We start from the raw sequence: 19,315 nt of genomic DNA, 5'->3' as shown, positions 1-19,315 counted from the left end.
GAGCCAGCACCTTCACGATACCGTGGCGACACAGGAATATGCAGCTGACTGCCAGCTCTCCCAGGCAGCGACAGGAAAATCATGCTGCTGGTTTGGCTCCTCTGTTGAGTTTCTGTTACAAAAACGCCTAAACTTGTCAGCATTTAGAAATGAAATAAACGTACAGGTTTGAAAAACACGACTTCATACCTTTCGAGTGGAGCAGTTAGACATGCGAGCACAATTTACAGACGGTGCATCAGCTGGAGGGTCGAGGGCTGTTTGCTTGATGGTATGCTCTGATTGGAGAATATGAATTACGTGGATCTGATATGACCGTGTTTGAGAAAAGCAACAATGCTGACCGCCCCTGAGCAGTTCCTTTGGTATTCAGTTTTGATATTCACACAGCCTCATCAGTGCACAACAGACCATAGTATACCACAAAACCTCAGAAAAATGATATTTGTTGTCATGGTCCCTTTGACACAATATTACAACCCAACAACATAACCTCAACAAGGGTCTACAAACCTCAAATGTTGAATAATGTGTCTTTTCTTATAACGGCTCCAAATAAGAGGAGACAACTGAAATGTTTTGTTAGGCATAAGTGCATAAGTACATTACGTTGTGTAGAGTATCGAACGGAAGGATGGAAAGTTGTATAAAGAAAAAGAGGCTGTTCAGTCAAGAGTCTAGTGGGTTATATATTTAAAACATACTTATAGCATATTTCACTAAATAAATGTTTTACTTGAGACTGTTGTAAACAAATATTACCTTCTTATCATGTGTTCCTGCTTCAGATCTCGAGTTATATTTAGTGTTAACATTTGAACCCCAAACAAACAATGTTGTGAGTTAAAATATATTCAACATAACATAATTTTATTGCAGCTAATAAAACACGTGCGGGCAAACATACAAACCCTTGTTAATTTATTTGCAGTGTGCTGTGTGTTAATGTCAAAGCGCTTGCATCAGCCAAGACAACGGTACTGAGAGGGATGTGAGGAGGCTTTGATAAATGGGGTAAAGCCGCATGAGTTAAAACTTTACATCTCACTTTTTGCTGATGAATGCAGTATAAATCTTTTATCAGCCGCATCCTCCACCGCAGCCCGCTGAGCCGTAATATATCTGTTAAAGTGAGCACGGAGGAATTCAACTATCAGGTCTGTGTTTTTAATGACTGGATGAGGTTGTCCTAAAAACATTTTTTTTTCTCTATTCTCGATCTGTCAAGTGCGAAAAAAGAAGAAGCGTGAGCATCTGTCACATAGACTGTATAGTGCATTTGTACAATAAACAGCAACTTAAAAAATTGCTAAACCGCCTGCCTAACACTCTGTGCCACTTCCCCCATTCATCGGCTACATGTTCAAACTGAAAAAAATAAATTGTATGAGTTACAACAATTGAAATGCCTAGACATCCTTAAATGCCATTTATTGATCAAATGCCACTGTCTCAAACGGTTTAATTAAAGCCCTTGCCTCATGTTTACACCCACGATTCTCTCTGAGAAACATTTACAGCGGCCAGCTCATGGGCATAGGTTCCTGTGTGGCAAAGGAACATTTCTTTTGAATTTGTATTTACTGGACCATATCCTGTTTTAACCAAAAAGCTGCTGACAGCCATACCCTGAGAAGTAGTAGCGCATGCAGATTTAACAAGGTTTCCGATCTACACATAGGTCAGTAGTCAATAATGCATTGTCTTCTTTTGCCTATGCGCTGCCTTAACTTGTACACTTCATAAAATTGAAGCTGATGGTTTCTGTTACATATCTACACATGCAGATATTTAGCTGGAAATGAACAATTAGTTCTTCAAAGGCACTCCCATTTTGCCAGAGCTAATTAAAAATATTATTTCAGTATAATCAATTGAAAAGGAACAATTAGAAGTGGTGCATATGTGTGGGCACATTTGAGCTAATGAGACTGACACGAGGCATCTAACAATACTAGCAATGACACTACAAAGAGATTATGACCCTTTAACAACATATTTAAATGGTAATTTTCTTAAAAAGATGTTTATTTAGTCTTTAGTAACTAAATTAATTTGTTTTTTAAACCATCTAGGTGTGGAAACCCATCATCATACATTTTTTTTTCATAGCTACATTTCAAAACACTCAACGTCACTTTACAAAAATCTAAAAATGTAAGACAAAGTGCAATAAAAAGACATACAATCGTTAAGAAAAAACATTAAATAAAATGAAATTGACAATTGTCAGAGCGAGAACATTGCTTTAAACGGTTTTGACAAGATTAGACAAGATTTGAAAATAGAAATAGAAATATGAATGTCAGGTAAAAGGGAATTCCAAAGATAGAGGGCAAAGTGGCTGAAAGGTTTGGACCCATGATATCCGGGCAGTAAACAGGAACAACAAGATGAACTGAAAATGAAGCCCTGGGAGTACAGGTGGGTGTGTTAATGTGCAATAGATTAGAAAGATGCTGAGCAGCAATTTGATTAATCGTCTCAAAAGTGAGTAGAATTGTTTGAGTCAATAGAAAATGTAACCAAAAGGCAATGAGGGTAGAGAAGAAAATGGGTTATGTGATTTAGAGAGAGATTGCTGCAAAGTCAACAACAATGCAAGCAACTGTCCTCTGTGACATGCTAATCCAGGAGCGTTGTAAGTCAATGACTCGATGTAGTTTACTGTGTTTTCTTAGAGAGCTTTCTAACCAATCTGTCTGAACTGGTGCTACATAAGTAACTGAATTAGATAAAAAAAAAATGTCGCAGGATATTAAATTTGAAGTGTACGGCCTTCATGCGGTATAAATTGGCAAAGGATTTGGCCAGTTCTTTTATTGTCACCATGTGGTACCATGGTGAAATTACCTTTGAGGCAGACACCAGCTTTGCGTGTACACAAGTAACATGACGCACGTACACAACAGACTTGTTTACAGTTTTATTCCCCACACATTAGAGCATGCAAGTTCGTGTCAGTGTCCGAGAGCTCTTATATCAGTCCCTTAGCGTGTGATATGAGCCATGATACATGGGTTAGTCCTTCCTCCATGAAGTAATGAGGTCATTTTTGTGCAGTGATTCTGAGGCTTCAGTCGGATGAACTATAGCTGCCCTTAAAGTCCACACCGATGTGAAATTACTGCACTTAGAATAAGTTACATTTATGCTGTTACAGTATTTTTTTGTTTTACCATTCAAACAATACAAAGAAGTGCTAACCAACAGCGGTTGTGCAGCACTGTTTGAAAGTTTGTATCTCATTCAAAGAGACACAAATCCTCAAAAGTGCAAATTAATGGTTTCACTCCATTTATCACTACTTTTAAAGTGAATGCCAACCATATTGGATTAATGAGAAACATACGAACCTGCGCTCTAATAACTCCCCGTTTCTTTAAATGAAAATCCCAATAAACTAAAAAGGCCCATGTCCTGTCATTAATGTTTTCTAAAAAAAAAAAAAAAAAAAAATGATGTTGTTGGCACATGAAAAGCTTAGTACCTAAGCGATGATGACTTGAGAACCACTGTTCTCAAGTCATCCACTGAACTAAACTGGCTAACAATGTCAGACTTTAGAACACAGTACAGACACGAAGCACAGACTCTGAAAAAACAAATAAACAAAAATGAGAACATTGGCTGTTAAGTTATTTTCAGGAAATAAGTGACGTGGCTAGGCTGAATGAATCCATTTATTTTAGTTACTCGCGTGTTTATAGACACCAGCTGTGCCTATTTCAGAATCCCCTGCAGGGTGATGAAAACAAACAAACAACTTCTCATTTTAACAGAGACAGATGTTTATAAGATCGACATGGTGGGTGGCATAAAACCCATCTTATCAATGTTCCGGTAAGCGGTGCAAAGCGAAGGGGATTTCCAATCAGTTGTAACTTTTCGAGCTTTGCTAATGGCGGCTGTAGTCGTGGTTCCGCCGAGGAGGGGCAGAGAGAGGAAGAGCAACGTCCTAACATATAAGCAACTTGGAGAGATACTTAAAAAGCTCTTGTTCTTCCTTCCGCCCGTTCCCTCCCTTCCAACGCGTCAGGTCTCAAGCATCCACCTCTTACTCATTAGCAGCTGCTGCCCATCGCTCAACAGCCCAAACTGTTTACCCTGTCCTGTCATGACAGTGTCTAGCACTCAGTTATCAAGTCCTGCCCTCGACAGGGACTGACAGTCTTGATGAGTTTCCAAAGACACAGATTAAGCAGCTACGTGCAGGAAGGAGAGAAAAAAAAAAAGTAGGGCAGCTAATTAGCTGTGCCTCTCAGGACCATGCGAGTTGACTGTTTTTCACCTTGACAGGGAAATTCCATAAATGACAGGAATGTGGTTGAGGAGCCGGATCTGGAATATTTAATGAGAGTGGGAGGAAAATACAAGTCAACCTAAAATAGAGAAAATGGAAGAAAGAGACGGCCTGCCCAGAAAAGGTTACTATGGAACCCTTGTGACTAGTGTAATTTGCAGATTTTGTTTTGACATGTGCACTTTCTTAAAATGACTTATCTAGGCTAAAACACAGGTGTTACCACTCAAGGAGGGGGCTTTTTTCCCAATGTGTACTAATGCAACATACAATCTGCATTAATGTTTGTGGTAAACCGGAGTTGAATCCACTTATCTATTGAGGCAGCATGTATTGCTGCGTTTCAATCACGGGAAAATTTCCTGAAACCAGGATATATATATATATATATATATATATATATATATATATATATATATATATATATATATATATATATATATATATATAAATATATATAAATATATAAATATATATATAAATATATGAAAACAGTTTGTCTTTCTACGTAATTCATATTCCTCAATCAGAGCCCACCATGAAGCAAACACCTCCCCCCAGCTGATGTACCCGCCGTGAGTCGCGTTAGCATCTCTGACTTTAGAGGAGGAAGGTGGAGGACCAAGTAGACGGCAGCCCCAGATCTGCCCTCCTGTATCGGCTCAAACAGGAGGCAGTCACCGCAGAAGCCGCGGAGCTCCAATACCCAATATTCATCGTAAAACTAACTTCACAGCAGTTATTTACAAGGGGAGCTGAGGGTGGTCTAAAATGCATAAGGGTTCAACTCACTCCCAAAGGATGAGAGACTCACAGAAGAGTGGCTAAAGTTAATTTATGAGGACTTTACTGACTGTTTCATTGAACGTGGGGGAATTCAAGTTTTTCAAACAAACGGATAAAAAGAAAAACTTCACCAACGGGTATGGGTAATGACATTCTGGCGACCACAATGTCATTACCCGTACATTTATTTCATTACTTAATGCTGTCAAAGGTAAGGAAGGTGTGTTTGTAACTGAAAAATCCGGGTGACTGACTGACGAGCTAAACCACTGCCAGCTTGTTAGGATATCTACAAGGTCAAGTGGAACGAGCTGTTAATCCCAGAACTGCATGGCACACTTAGATGGCACTGACCCAAAAGATTGGCACATATCTATCAGATACCAGGTGACACAGTTTCTCTGTTGATGTCACAGTTTGGATGTGTACCGCCCTTGTATGGGTGTGTCCCGAGATCCCTATATAATGTTTGTGTGATGAGCACTCGAGGCCTCCTGCCGATCAGGGGCCCATCAGCGCTGGTGTGACTGTAACTATTTCTCTGTCTTTACGTAGATAAAATATAACTAAAAGCATACTTGTCTGTTTTATGCGTCCTACATTCAAGGTAATAAGTAAGTGGGGGTCGCCTGACTGGGTAAAACGAGCTGGGTCCACCGAGGGTGCTTCACCGTAGACGGGACACGGTGAAACAATAACAAGCTGCATGATTTTTGTGTCGCTGCCCAGAAGAGCCAGCTCTCTGCCGCAGTTACCGCGGTGAAGAGTTGGTAGCCAGCTGCAAAACGTTCCAGTGTCACGGCTGTGCTGCCGCAGCGAGCTGTGGTACTGCGGTGGAGCTGGCTCCCAGCTGCATAAGAGCTCCCCACTGTGATGCCCACTCTGTGGCTGTTCACTTCAGTCCCACTGTGTTGAATTGTGGCGCCAGGTTAAAGCCTTTGGTCAGCTTGGCCTCGCCTGTCCGACAGCATGCAACGCAAACACTTCAGCAAGCCTTAAAACCATACTAATGGATTTGTAACGGAGTGTTGCGCCGAGAAGGGAGGCGTGAATGGAGGGGGAAAGTGGTGTGGGAGGGCCACTTTTGACCGGTTTTTCAAATAGGGTTGTGTCAATCAGAGCCTTCAACCATTCTACTCACAACGGACATCTGGCCTGACAAAACAAAAAAACTGACGTTATTTCTTATGACATTTTGTTGGAGATAAAAATAATATCAACTACATAACATGGTTTATACGGCGATGTCATGGCACCTTTAAGTCCGCTTTCATTCCCGCTCTGATGCTAGATACTTCGGCTGCTAGATACTTTGGGAATGAAAGGTGATTTGTGAACCAAGTAGACAGTTGTACCTAATAAAGTGTCTGGTGAAGGTAAAGGGTTCTAACACATTTATTTATATAAATATTTATTTAGTAGGACCTTCAATTGTTATGGTTTACTTTTATGACTACTGGCATCTTGGTCTAGTTACTGCCAGAATTTTTTTTGTTATTCTGTGTGACATGAGTAAGTCTTTTTCCCTTTGGTTGGTGGTTGTTCAGTTTTAATATTTAATAGATATATGTACCATACTTCCAGGGAAATTTCCCTGGAAGTTGATTGAACATGTTGCATGTTCAATCAACATTTTATCCGACCCTAAATTTGTTTTGTTGTTTTTTTTTTTCTTCCTTTGTCCCAGATATGCTTGTCATTTTGTTAAGGGTGTCAAACTTTATATGTGAAAAGCTTTTCTTAAAAATTAAGGGTACAAGACAAAAACAGGGTTCTGAGAAATCCATCATTCTTTAGCTGAGCCATCTGAATTTTGTCAAATTCTGATCAGAAATGTTCTCGGAGGAACGGAGGCTGTCAGGAAGCTTCTAAACAACAAGATGACATTTGGAAAGTGCACAAAAAAAGCACCACTGATGATCAACAGTAAAAAGTATTATGGGTTGGTAAATACATACTTTACATTTCTCTTTCAACAAACTGGTTCAAGATAGAGGCCCACCGGGGCAACATGGTTTGGTGTAACCAATGTGTATAAAATCATACATACTGCAGGTTTTTTTACATCATGCAACTACATCTGAGAAGTGTCTGGTTGGAAATAAATCCATATTAAAGCATGCAATGATACCCCCAAATGTGGTCAATCATGTACAAGTCCCTGGATAATGAATCCAATAAAAGGAGGCTGGCCTACCAATCCAGAGACCCGTAGAAAAGTGGTTCTCTTGTAGGTGAAAGGTTGCACTATAATGCTTCTGCACTTCGTTCCTGTCTCAAAATGTCATGCTAAAAACTTATGGTTGCTTTTTGAGGCGGTACTGTTGTTTATTCAGCGTAATTCTCATGCGATACGAGGCAAAACATGAAACAACAGGCATACACTCGCTTCAAAAATCTGCAGTCCCTACACAGTAATCCTCAGTTTTGCAACATTTGATAGGGAGCCCCCAGCTCCCTTCCTGTGCCTTTCAGTGGATACGGAGGAAGAACAGGCAATGTATTGCAGACATGGTTTACGTCCTGCTGATAGAAGGCTCTCTCTTCACTGAGCTCAGGTGTCGTATGCCTCCGTGCCCTCTCCCTTCTGTCTCCTCTCATCCTTACGCCCCCTCGGTGGGAGTATTAGACTTTACGCATTTCAACATGTCACCCTGGCTTCCATTAAATGTTGTATGGTCCTGAATATATACAGTTTTGCTGTTGCAAGTTTCCAAAAAAAAAAAGAAAAAAAAAAGAAAGTGAGTTCATGTAATTTTGTTTCTGCTTTTGGGGTCACATGAAAAGCTGTAAAGGCAGCGAAGCAACAGAAGCGTTTGCCACTTGTAAATATGCGCTTGCCGAGGTTTTACCAAGTCTTTACTCTATTGCTTTTTATAACTGAATGGGTCTCGTTCACCGCTCAGGCGCGGGGTTTTGCATTGTTGGGCCATACATCACGGTGAAAGGTTTGTCACTTCTTTAGCATAATGTGATGGCGGGTTATGTGTATTACAGAGCTGAGGGGAAAGAAGGAGAGAGGGATGTGTTATAGAAACTGCACTGTTTGTCATGCCGGGATTTATCCGTAAGAGTTGCTAAAGAAGAAAGTAATATTTCAGTGAAGAGTTATGAGGGCGCTGTGTGTGTGTGCGCGCGCGCGCGTTTGTGTCTGTCACTGTATTGTTTAGAAACGTGTCATTGTGTGGCTGTTATTGCCGAGGCTGGTGCAGAGCACAGCACAGCTTAATATCTGTGTTTGACACAGAGGCCCATTAATAAGGGCCTGATCCGAGCCCGGTGACAGAACTGCTGACAGAGGAGGATCATGGGGAAGAATCATGCCCTGCTGAGGGAGCCTGGGCTGCAGGTAGACCCATTCCGCCTTCCCCAGGTGTCATTACGGATGCCGGGGAGGAAGCAAAGGAGGGGAGGGGCAACGCTGACATCTACATTAATCACCCCACCATACATCACACACTACCTCCTCCCACCTCCAGCTCCTAATCATCCCCACGCCGAGACCCAAACTCAGTAAGGGGATATTCAGCCTTGAAAGATATCTAGCTAAGAGCTCCCTAAATACCACTCTGATCTGATCATGAGTGATGTTGGTACCTGAACCTCTGACCCGCCACACAATTAAAAACACTTTTCTCCTTCTCCCTGAAGATACGCAAGAGAGGCTGTTCTGCTGAAGCTACGTGTTTTTGTCGCTGCCGGTCTGTGATTCATAGTTTGCGTCTGAACTGCGATGTGGTTACACGCAATTAAGATGCTACAAATGCCTCCACGGAAACGCGCCGTCTCGAAACCCCCAGAGTGCACGGCTGCTGTTGTTCACACTCCTGATTGTCTCATAGATATCAAACTCTCCACTTGGGGATCCCGTATTGATCCTCAGCTGGGCTTTTATCTACGAGAGGAGCAACACTACACTTAGTGTTCACAGAGTTGCGCCATAAACCGAGCCAACATGCGAGCGAGTTCCCAGTAATAGAAGAACAAATTACTTGAGTGAATTTACAGGGCTTTGCGATGCCCCTTGAACTTCTTCACACAGTGTCGCTTTTTTTTTTACAACAAACTTCAATGTGTTTTATTGTGTGCTAGACAATGAAGCATGGTTTAGACACCCGACGATGCAGATGTTTCCATTAAAAATGGCAGTAATGATATAATTTGGGACAAATCAACGCATTCCTCTTTCTTTCTCTCTTCAGCCATTGCCTTGGTTATTGTTTTCTGTGTCAGTTAGGAGCATAGAGTCCAGTGAGTCATTCCAACAGGCATCTTATTGGCATGCAAAGTGCAAATTTCTAACAGGGGGGCTTTACCAGCCAAGGAATGTTGCATTCAAAGTAATCCTTTGCAATATTAAAATTGCCCAAACTGATAACACGGTTTTGATTTATTTGCAGAATATTGTGTAGCATTTAGTTCGATCAACTTGTCTATTATATCAATGTTTTTCACAAATGCAGATCTGAATAGGGTGCTGTGCAATTATATTCTGCCTCCTTTACTCTGATACCGTTATATAAAAATCAGTGTTAAATCAAATCAATCAATAAATTGATTCAATTTATTGATTGATTTGATTTAAATCAATATTAAATACAGCTGTTTTCTGAAGGTCTCGGGTGTTTTGTTAGAGAACAAAAAGCATCATGGAGTCTAAGGAACACAGCAAAAATGGCAGTTATAAAGTTGTGGGGAACATTAGGAGTTCTGGTCAGATAAGACCGATCTGTTTGGCATGCATTTTAAACAGTACGTTTGGGGGTTAATTAACACTGCTGGGGTGGTGGATGCACCATGCTGTGGGAATGCATTTTTTATTAGCAAGAACAGAAAATAGCCAGAGTTGATGGGAAAATGGTTGGAGTTAAATCCGGGGCAGTCGTAGAGCAGAACCTGTAAGAGGGTGCAATCGACTTGAGAATGTGGGGGAGCTTCATGCTGCCTTAGAACAACAGCAAACATGAAGCTAGATGTGGATCAAAGCATATTCCTGTGTCAGAACAGCTCAATGAATAGTTAAGGATTTTCTAGTACACTTGAAACGGTATGCTCACATTTCCCTATCCGTTTTGATTAAGCTTGAGCTATTTCTCAAAAACAAATCAAAAATAAAATAACAGCTTACTGTTTTAGTGTACATTTGCGGAGCTGGTCAAGACACGTCCAAAAAGATGTGCACATGTGCGTACCACACTATCTTTATTTGTAAAAGAAAAAAAAGCCCATCTTGTTTTTGTTGACACTTCATGTTAATGCACTAATTTGTGTTGATCTGGGACATTTAATCTCAGATTACATGTGTCAAAATATTTAAAAAGGTAAAGCGGTATTAGTCCATTTGCAAGGCATTGTGGATTAGAATAGATGTGGGGCAGCAGAACAATGTGACTTAACCCCTGAACTATCAGTGAGCAGGTGTTTGGAGAATAACTGGAGACCAAATAATTGAGTATTAGTTTTGATCCAATTAAAAAGACATACATGGACAGAAATGAGACAGTAATTGTGACATAATGCGATTAGGTGATAAGAAATGCTCTCTTTTAACAAAAGAAGTAGTAAAAACACTTTTCCTAAATGTTTTTAACCCTATTTGGCCACAGCGTTTCACTCTTTCCAAACCGGCGCACTGGCTTTGCTTTCCCTTCAGCGACGTCCCGCCCACTTGTTCTTTTGTTTTGTTTGCACTTCATCTGCATGCTCGCAGTTTTAAAATTGAAACGACAAATCAACACTGAAAAACCTGTGTGACAGTAATATTGTAAATGCATCCCTAATAAAAGATTTGTGATCTTTTTTTTTTTTTTTTCCTCAGCAGTGGAATGAAGCATAAGCTCATATCATGGTGTCCATGAGTTATCAGCCCCATTGCTTAGGCCCTTCCATCTCATATTTTATGTAACGTGTCGGGTCCTGAATAAACACAGCCTGCAGTTTAATTAAAATAAATCCACTTTGAGCTGATATTTAGAAACCCGAGGAATATCACAGCCCCTGCAACAGATAGTGATTGAGAGCGGGGAATAAAAGGCTGGGCTTGAGGGAGAATTACACTCTACTTCCTTTTCCACCAATGAGGCTTCTATTGTTTATGTTTGAAGTGGCGTTTTCTTCTTCGTAAACGACTTCTCTCCAATTCCCAACTTTTTTTTTTTTCTTTCTGTTTTATTTGCCTTGATCCTTCAGCCACACTGATGACACAATAAATCCCCGCTCGGCTCTTCATGTTTGCGCTCATGGCCACATGCATATGCTAGAATCTAGGACACCTCGGAGACACTGAGAAGACAGCATTTGCATGCCGCTTGCAAACGTATTAAAATATGAAGACAAATCGCTGAGCCTGGCCAGCTGACAGCAACAGCCTGTGGTGAGAGCAAGCAAGAAAACCTGCAACACGTTGCCGCTCCTGGAAAGGCCCCTTTTTTTTTTTAGGGCAAGCATTGACATGTAGCTCAACAAACAAACAAATGGAAAAAAGCCATGAGCAGTCAAAGCTATTATTAAAGGTGATAGAAGTGTTTCCCTCTGCCAAAGCCATTTTGTCATGGTCTTAGCCCGCGTACTTTGTTATGCGGAGAGCTGCGTGCTCAAAGATATCTTCAGAGGACATAGTCTGGACTTTGTTGTGCGAATATCTTTGATGTAAATCATAAAAGTGGAAATCCAAGTCTTTTAGTTCACATTCCGGAAGGTTTTGAGGCTGCCTGGATATAAATCAAATGTTTAGCATGTCAGTACTTGCAGTTTTATGATTTTAAGATTATGTTGTTTTTTAAACAATTTTCAGTTAATTAGCTTCTTTAAAAAAAAAACACTGTATGGGAATTAAAATAGGACCTTTTTGGAAACATTTTCAGTTCAAATGACAATTACCCTTCATGGATTAATGTAAATCAGAGTTCATCTGCCCACCACACTGATTTAAAGTGCTTTGTAACTCCTAACCTTTGTTACATTTTTTTTTCAAGTTGCAACCACAAACTTCATTGCCTTTTTTTGGAGGATCCTATATCATATACCAACAAAAAGCAATGCATTCTTCTTAGAAAAATATACTAAGTTTCTGTCTTCCCATCAACTCTCATCTATTTTCCCATCCCTGCAAGAGAAAGGCTTCTCCTCAGCATGATGCTGCCATCTTTATCACTGCAGGGTGGATCTGTTCAGGCTTATTTGCTGTTAGTTTTCCTCCATAGATGATGTTCCGTGTGCCCCCTCTCAAGTGGGGTTTAGAGGTACATGGCGAATAGTTACTTAGTAGACTGATTCTCCCACCTGAGTTGTTGAGCTGTGCACCTCCTCCAGAGTTACCAAGGTTCTCTAGGATGCTTTTCTGATTAATGTTCTTACTCAGCCTGTGTGTTCAGGTGGAGAGCATTGCATTGGCAGGTTTGCAGTTGTGCCATACCTAGATACATTTTCAGTTGCTGAATTGAATAGTGCTCCATGTGATGTTAAAAGCTCAAACCTCTCCACAACTAAATCCCTTAACTGTTTGATGTTTTTTTTTTTTTTTTCAATAATATTCCCTAACACACCTCTGAGGCCTTCACAAACAGCTGAATTAGGCTTGAAATTGAAATATGGACATATTATGTTTATTAATTATTTGAATTACTTTTAGGGTATTTTTTTTATTGATTTTTTTTTTTCAGATGTATCAGAGTAAAGTGACAAGAATATGCACACAGTTTTGTGTTGGTCAGTTCCATAAAATCCCAACAGAATACCCTCAGGTTTGTGGTCATAATATGGCAAAATGTGAAGAGGGCAGTACGAATACTCTTGAAAAGCACAGCTTTTTTTATTCTGAGACATTCAACAGAACTTAATTCAGCAGCTGAGCATACAGCAGCAGAATGCATGCATTGCCACAGGCCTCTGGCATAAATTGCAGCGCCGTTTGGAATATCACTGTTGGGTTTGCATATATCCTCTCGTTTTATGTCTCCTGATAGGGCTACATGGAAAAACGCAGTGAGTAAAAGTTGTTATAACAGATACCAGTAGGGGGAGCTCGCGGCTTATAGCTAACAATTCAGTAAACTGCCTTGCAAGAGATCATGTGGAGGGTTGCTGGGCAGTAGTTCGCACCACATAACACAAACCTACCCCACCCTCCGACTCTGAACATCAACATATTGAATCCGGATTTTCTTTTTGTTCAAACTTAATGTTGGAATTATTCCATGATTAAACGTTGGACTGCAGTGGTGTGGATTTGCTCTTGCTGCGTTTGCTGTGTATCTATCTGTAGACTTTCTTCTTAAAAAAAGAGAGAGACAGAGAGAGACAGCATGAGACATCTTTGAATTTATTGTTGGTATGCAGAGCCGCATCTCTCCTCATCTTGCAGGGGCTCGGTCAATCAAGCCATTGATTTCTGACAAAGATCATATTTACAATTCTGCATCAGCATCTCCGCACATTAACACTCGCATGTAAAGCAGCTTCTGATTCCTCAATAAATTTAGTCTTGAGTCTATTGATTGAGAATTTATCACCTTCTCAAAGAAGAGATTACGTTTCAATATTCAAAAGGATTTTTCTCCCGGTGTTAAGGTGTCCTTTACCTGTTGACTGTTACAAATGTAGGACCTTTAGGAGTCTGTTGCCACGCTGATTGTTTTTTTTTTTCTCCAATCCCAGTGCTATCTTTGGAAGGTAAACAATGCTTTGTATGTAGAACTAGATGATTAAAAAATAACATATTTTAATAATTTGTCCTACCAATTAGTTCCTAGAATATGATATTTTATTTGTGCCACAGTTGGGAAATTCCATGTATAACTGCAGCCAAATTATTGCCCAGTAGAAGCTCATAAAACATTATTATTATTATTATTATTATTATTATTATTATTATTATTATTATTATTATTATTATTATTATTATGAGTTTGGACTTATTTCCATAGGGATCCAACCTCTCCGATACTTTTAATCCCTTCCACGTTGCTACACCCACTCTCTGGTACCGGTCCGTGTTCGCTGGCTGCCTGCTTGCGTGTCGGGATGTGAGAGACCATCCATGCGCTCCTAGCGGCCGCACTGTCCAAACCAAAACGCGCGGAGAGAGAGAGCGAGAGAGAGAGAGGGGGAGAGACGTTGAAAGGAGGATGTTGAACTGTAGTGTGACTGTACATTTATAGAGCCTTTATTCCTGGCTATGCAAATGGGGCTTTTGAAAGCCGGATCTCTTGAGAATGCAACAACTTTTTTTGGGGGAAACGCGTGAAAGTTGAAGGCGGGTTTCCTGGTTGTTCATGAGCGGAGACACCATCGCTGAAGACTTGAAATGTGCCTGAGACGCTTCTGAAGGAAAGCAAAGACCTGCATAGAAGTGCAGAGCCCGCGCGTACAGTTTTTTTTTTTTTTTTCAGTCTAGACTTTAATTCCTGTCTTGGAAGATTTGGAAAAGCTCCGGCTTGTTACAGCAGATCTTGCGGATGAACTCACCGGGCAAACTGGGATAATATTTCTCAAAGAGCCGAGAGTTTGGATTCTAGGTTTGGCTGGATGAGCAGCTCCGGGTGAACTACTGTTAAATGGATCTTCTGTGTTTGGACACTTAAACTGGCTTTTGTCAGTGAGTAGGGCAGTATTAGGAGCTGTCCATCACTCCCAGCACCGCGAAGCGGACTTGTGCGCAATCTTCCCGTATATTTCCCCGCAGTGAATTAGAGGATTTGCGCGTCCGCTGTGGATGTTTTAATATGCAAGGATGGGTCCGCTAGCGTTCATCCTCGTTAGTGGATTACTGTACTTTCCAGCTGATGGTAAGTTCTTGGAAATGTGTTATGTAAAATTTCATCATCTTCAATAGATGTTTTGAGCGCTGACATTGGCAACTCACATGCGCATTATTTTAACCAGTTTGGATACCAACCTGTGTCCCCCTACCTTTATAAATGCTATTTTGATTTGGGTTAATAATTTGATGTTAAAGTCTCTATTCTGGCCAACCTCTCGGAGTGGTGGTCTTACTTTGTTGGGATTATAGCTTTGCATTTTTATGCTTAAAACATAAAATGACAAGGCAGTTCAGCTCAACAGATCACTCCCACAGCAACTGAGGAGTGTTGTTCTGTTGCTTGCAATGGTTTTGACCCTCTATTCAATATATGCATTACCTCCCAGCCCCTGATGGTAGCCTACATTGAAGATTAATTTGCACCTAATAAGGACAGAATAAGTCGAGATGCACCAGTCAACTGCCCAGCTGTTGCAATCGGACACATTTTCCTTTGATTGGTTAAAATCAGTTAAATAATGAACAATCTGATTGTTTTTTTTATTATTATAATTATTTTTTAAGTATTATTTAGCACTTTGTACTACTATGTACATTAAACAACTCAACTTGTAGCACATTATGTTTTTTAACAGAGCTTATGGGGGGGACTCATAATCAAATGAAAATGGAAATCTACAAGTTAGATCTCAGAGAAAATCTGGAAATTCTTGTTGGCCAAGAAAATAACTCTAAACTTCTTTTTTTTTTTTTTTTTTTTGCTCACAAGGCTATGTGATGTAGTAGAGCAGGTAGCATAAATTAAATGTATACAACCCAAAGGAAATTTAGTAATTTTGTCATTTTTTTTTATTTTTGGACATACTTATTGAACTCTGCAGCATCTACAGTTTTTCTGATGCATTTGTGGGTTATTTTTGCCTCAAGGACTCAGAACCGTGGATTTTAATTCTTAGCAGAAATTGGCTTGAACCAAAGATAAAAATGTATTTCCAAGAGTTATATCCATGTTAAAAATCATTGTGTGATGATGATGTGAACCCCAAATGAGTTTTATTTTCAAGAAAGTGCATCATTTTCTTTTCTTAACACCAAGCCATTCACCAAGTGCAAAATCAGCATCCTTACATCTTTGTGAGGTTCCTTGGGATTCAGTGGCCTACAAAAGACCTTGTTTAATGGGGAGACATTTCTATAAAAAAGCTTCATTTACAAAGTTAATGTGGTGACTCACCAAAGTCATCAAAGTAGGCCAGTGCAAATTATGAAAAATTGTTGCAAATTAGTAAAATTGTGATTTGAACTGGTTTATCAAAATCGGGGCTAGTCTTTCAAAAATTGCATGCTGAGACATTAAATCAACAAGCGTGGTGTGATGATTTGCTTTCAATTGTCTGTACTTCGTAGCTGAAGAATGTTTTTTGTTGTCAGTAAATGCAAGAGTCGGCAAAGTCCTACGTTTTTTTTTCCTTTTGCACATCAGCCCCTGTTTTTATTCGTCACAGCTGCAAGTTTTGTTTCAGAGCCTTTTTTCTTCAGTGTTCATGCCTTCTGCATTTACCAGTATTCTTTTCTTTGTTTTTTTTTCTCTTTACATTGCATCTTTTCATGTCCTTGGCCAAACCCACTGGTTGCTAGGCACAGGCTTGTCAAAAGGAAAAGGGTTCACCGTTTCTCCAAGGCAATGGATCTTCCCAATCATTTGCCTGTCGCCCTCCTTCCCACTCTACTTTACTCTCCATCTACATCCAAATAAAACTCACTCTTCCCCCAGCTTTTAAGGGGTGATCCGATGGTCTTAGGAGAGGGAGGAGCTTCTTCAACGAGTCCACTTGGACGTACAAAAAGGGCTGGAGTTGTATTCACTGGGTGCCAAAGTCCAACAATGGCAGGCCTAGTAAATGTCATTAGGTGCTGTTTAGTGTTCTGTGATTAATACTGCCAGCGTGGAGAAGAGAAAAGTTGATGGTGAAAGAGGCTGAAAGGAGAAACAGAGTTAATCTTGAATGCCGTGGCAAGGGTGGATTTATGGTGGAAAGTTGTTGCAACTGTACTACAACACTCAGCAGCTGCATGGTTATCTGTGCTGGATCATAACATGCTTTTCAATGCAGACCCCCACTACTGAGCTTATGCTGTTAATAGATCTCTTACATGCTTGCGTCTGATGTCGGAGGTGGTGACATCACATCATTCATTCTGGGTGCTGAAAGGTAGTACAACTTAGATCTGTCAACGAGAAGACCACTCGGGAATGGGCACATGGTGAGCAGCACCCGATCTGCCAGCAGGACTGCGGTTTCTCTAATGCTGACTCAAGGAAAACTCAAACTGGAGTGTGAGCAGGAAAAAAGGAAAAGGAATTGGTTGGGGGGGTGGTGGATGAGGGTAATGAAATCTAAAAATTGAGAAAAGAGTTGTCTAACAATACCTTCTTAGTCTGGGAAATGGCAACAATGATGTTTTATTGTGATAGGACACGGGAGACTAACTGCTCAGTTGATGGTCATGATTAAATGGGAGAGGTTTAAAGCACTGGCCTATAATGGAAAGTAATCCCAGATTAAAGTAGTCTAGGTGAGTGATGAGGAAGGCTGAGGTCACTGTGTAAGAGCCACTGCGATGTCTCGCCCCAAATGTGATTGTTCTGCTTGAGCTGGCAGCGTTTAAGCAGTGTTATTGTAATTGTGGTTCGTTGTTGGAATGGGGCTACTGTAATGATGAACCTTCATCTGGGATTTGAGGGACACTACTCTCTACTGTCTCCCGCTGTCTCATCACCGTCAAAAAAAAGTCATATTCCACAGCCCCCAACATGCTATAATGATTTATTCTGTGATTATCATCAAAAATGAGTTACTAGATTGAGACTCAGCAGCAGTGATTATAACAGGAAGGGAGTTAAGGGGGAAAAAGGGCATAGGGAGGAGGATGAGCGCATTGAAATCCTTGTATATTCAGACGATCAGTTTTGCTTGACCGGTGTTCGCCAACTCCTAAAGCCTGGTTTATGCTTGACACATCTGCGAGGTCTGCACGGCCATATTACGTCATTTTAGCTACAACACACCCAAATACAAAGGTGCTTTAACTTGGCACCCTGTGTCTATCATCGAGAATCTTATTTTGTAGCATAAAAGGAAACTTTTCCATGTTGTGTTGACGCTATGCTAATAAAGATGTCTTGATGGCTTACATCTCTCGATTACATTAGCACTGAACAAGCCTCCACTATTTTTTTGATAATTTATATGGCAGTATGGCAGTGTTTGAGTAAAGAAAACGGGTAAAGATGAGAAATAAATTGTTTGCTAGCATTGTGAGAATACTTCAACTTGCTAGCTGTTCAAGATTTTTTTGGTCATCACCTGATTCAGACCATTATATTAAGAATAAAATCAGTATAGGGCTATTTTACAATCATTTAATGAGTCTGGACTCGGTTTAATCAGCAGTTCAGAAACAAAAATGATTAGACCGATCAGAGATTCTTTAAAACAGATTTCTACATTCATGAAGCCTTTATACTATTTATGAAAAAAGAAAATAAACATTGTCAGTGTTTTTTTTTTTTTGGATTTAAGACCCCCTTAAAGTGGAGCATATACCTACTTTATATGGACTAAAACTAGGACTGGTTAAATCCACACTTATTACAGATTTTTAAACCACCGTTTCTTTGTGAAACCTTAACTCCACTTGTGCCTAAAAAAAAAAAAAAAAAAAAGAAAATCCCTGAAATTTTTCCTGTTTTTAAAATCTTGTTCTTAGGAACGCATTATTGTTATCGTCTTGTCTCCTGAGCTGGATGTATTATTGCACCCCTAGAGCTCACAGATCATTCACTTTATCCCTTCGCAGACTTCATGCGTATAACAAAATGTCAGCCACAGACAATGCACTTGGTTGGTTTTTCTGTAAGGCAGCAGAATGCAGTGAAGGTAATACGGCTAATTTATTGAACCTCACTCATGCATAGCAGTGACATTTACAGAGCAGAAAGTTACATAATAAGTTAATGCATTTGCCTAAACAAAAAAGCAAGCAATTACTACTGAACCGAATAGATGTTTACTGAAAATTGGTAGAGGGCATGTTTCCTCGTATGACTTGTGCATTCTCGAACTTCTTAACCCCGTCTTATTCATGTGCACATTTACTGTCTTTGTGCCAGCATCTATCCATGAGGGTGGAATTCAAACACTGAGGGAGTTGTTGTACACCTGTGCTGGCTGTGTACAACAGGGGGGTTTGCAGAGATAGGGGTCAGGGGAGGAGTAACATGATGAATTGAGCATGCTGACTGCGAGTAAAGGCGGATTGTAAGTGCCTTCACCTGTCTCACACACCTGAACTTCAAGAATACACACCTGTCCTTTCCCCTGTGGGGTCCAACGGCCAGAGATACAATCCCCTTTCTGTTCCGTAAATGTCTTTGTTTCCCCAAACAGCCGATTAAGAACCCA

The 19,315-nt window shown here is 40.3% G+C and overlaps 1 protein-coding gene across 14 annotated transcripts in view; it reads left to right on the top strand.

Moving 5' to 3' along the window:
- The window catches only part of robo2 (roundabout, axon guidance receptor, homolog 2 (Drosophila)), a 419,069-nt gene that overhangs the window by 169,789 nt on the left and 229,965 nt on the right, over positions 1–19,315 (top strand). Inside the window, exon 1 of one of the 14 annotated variants that reach the window (XM_012881359.3) lies at positions 14,151–14,874. The exons of the other annotated variants lie outside the window; for them this stretch is intronic. Within the exon in view, the coding sequence (XP_012736813.2) occupies positions 14,820–14,874 (55 nt within the window). The 5' untranslated portion in view covers positions 14,151–14,819. Of the gene's footprint in view, positions 1–14,150; positions 14,875–19,315 lie in introns of those variants that run through there. 14 annotated transcript variants of the gene reach the window in all.

This window comes from Fundulus heteroclitus, chromosome 18, assembly GCF_011125445.2.
Source record: "Fundulus heteroclitus isolate FHET01 chromosome 18, MU-UCD_Fhet_4.1, whole genome shotgun sequence".
Classification (NCBI taxonomy): domain Eukaryota; kingdom Metazoa; phylum Chordata; class Actinopteri; order Cyprinodontiformes; family Fundulidae; genus Fundulus; species Fundulus heteroclitus.
Note: the sequence above shows the minus strand (reverse complement) of the source record. Positions and strands in the feature narration are given on the sequence as shown.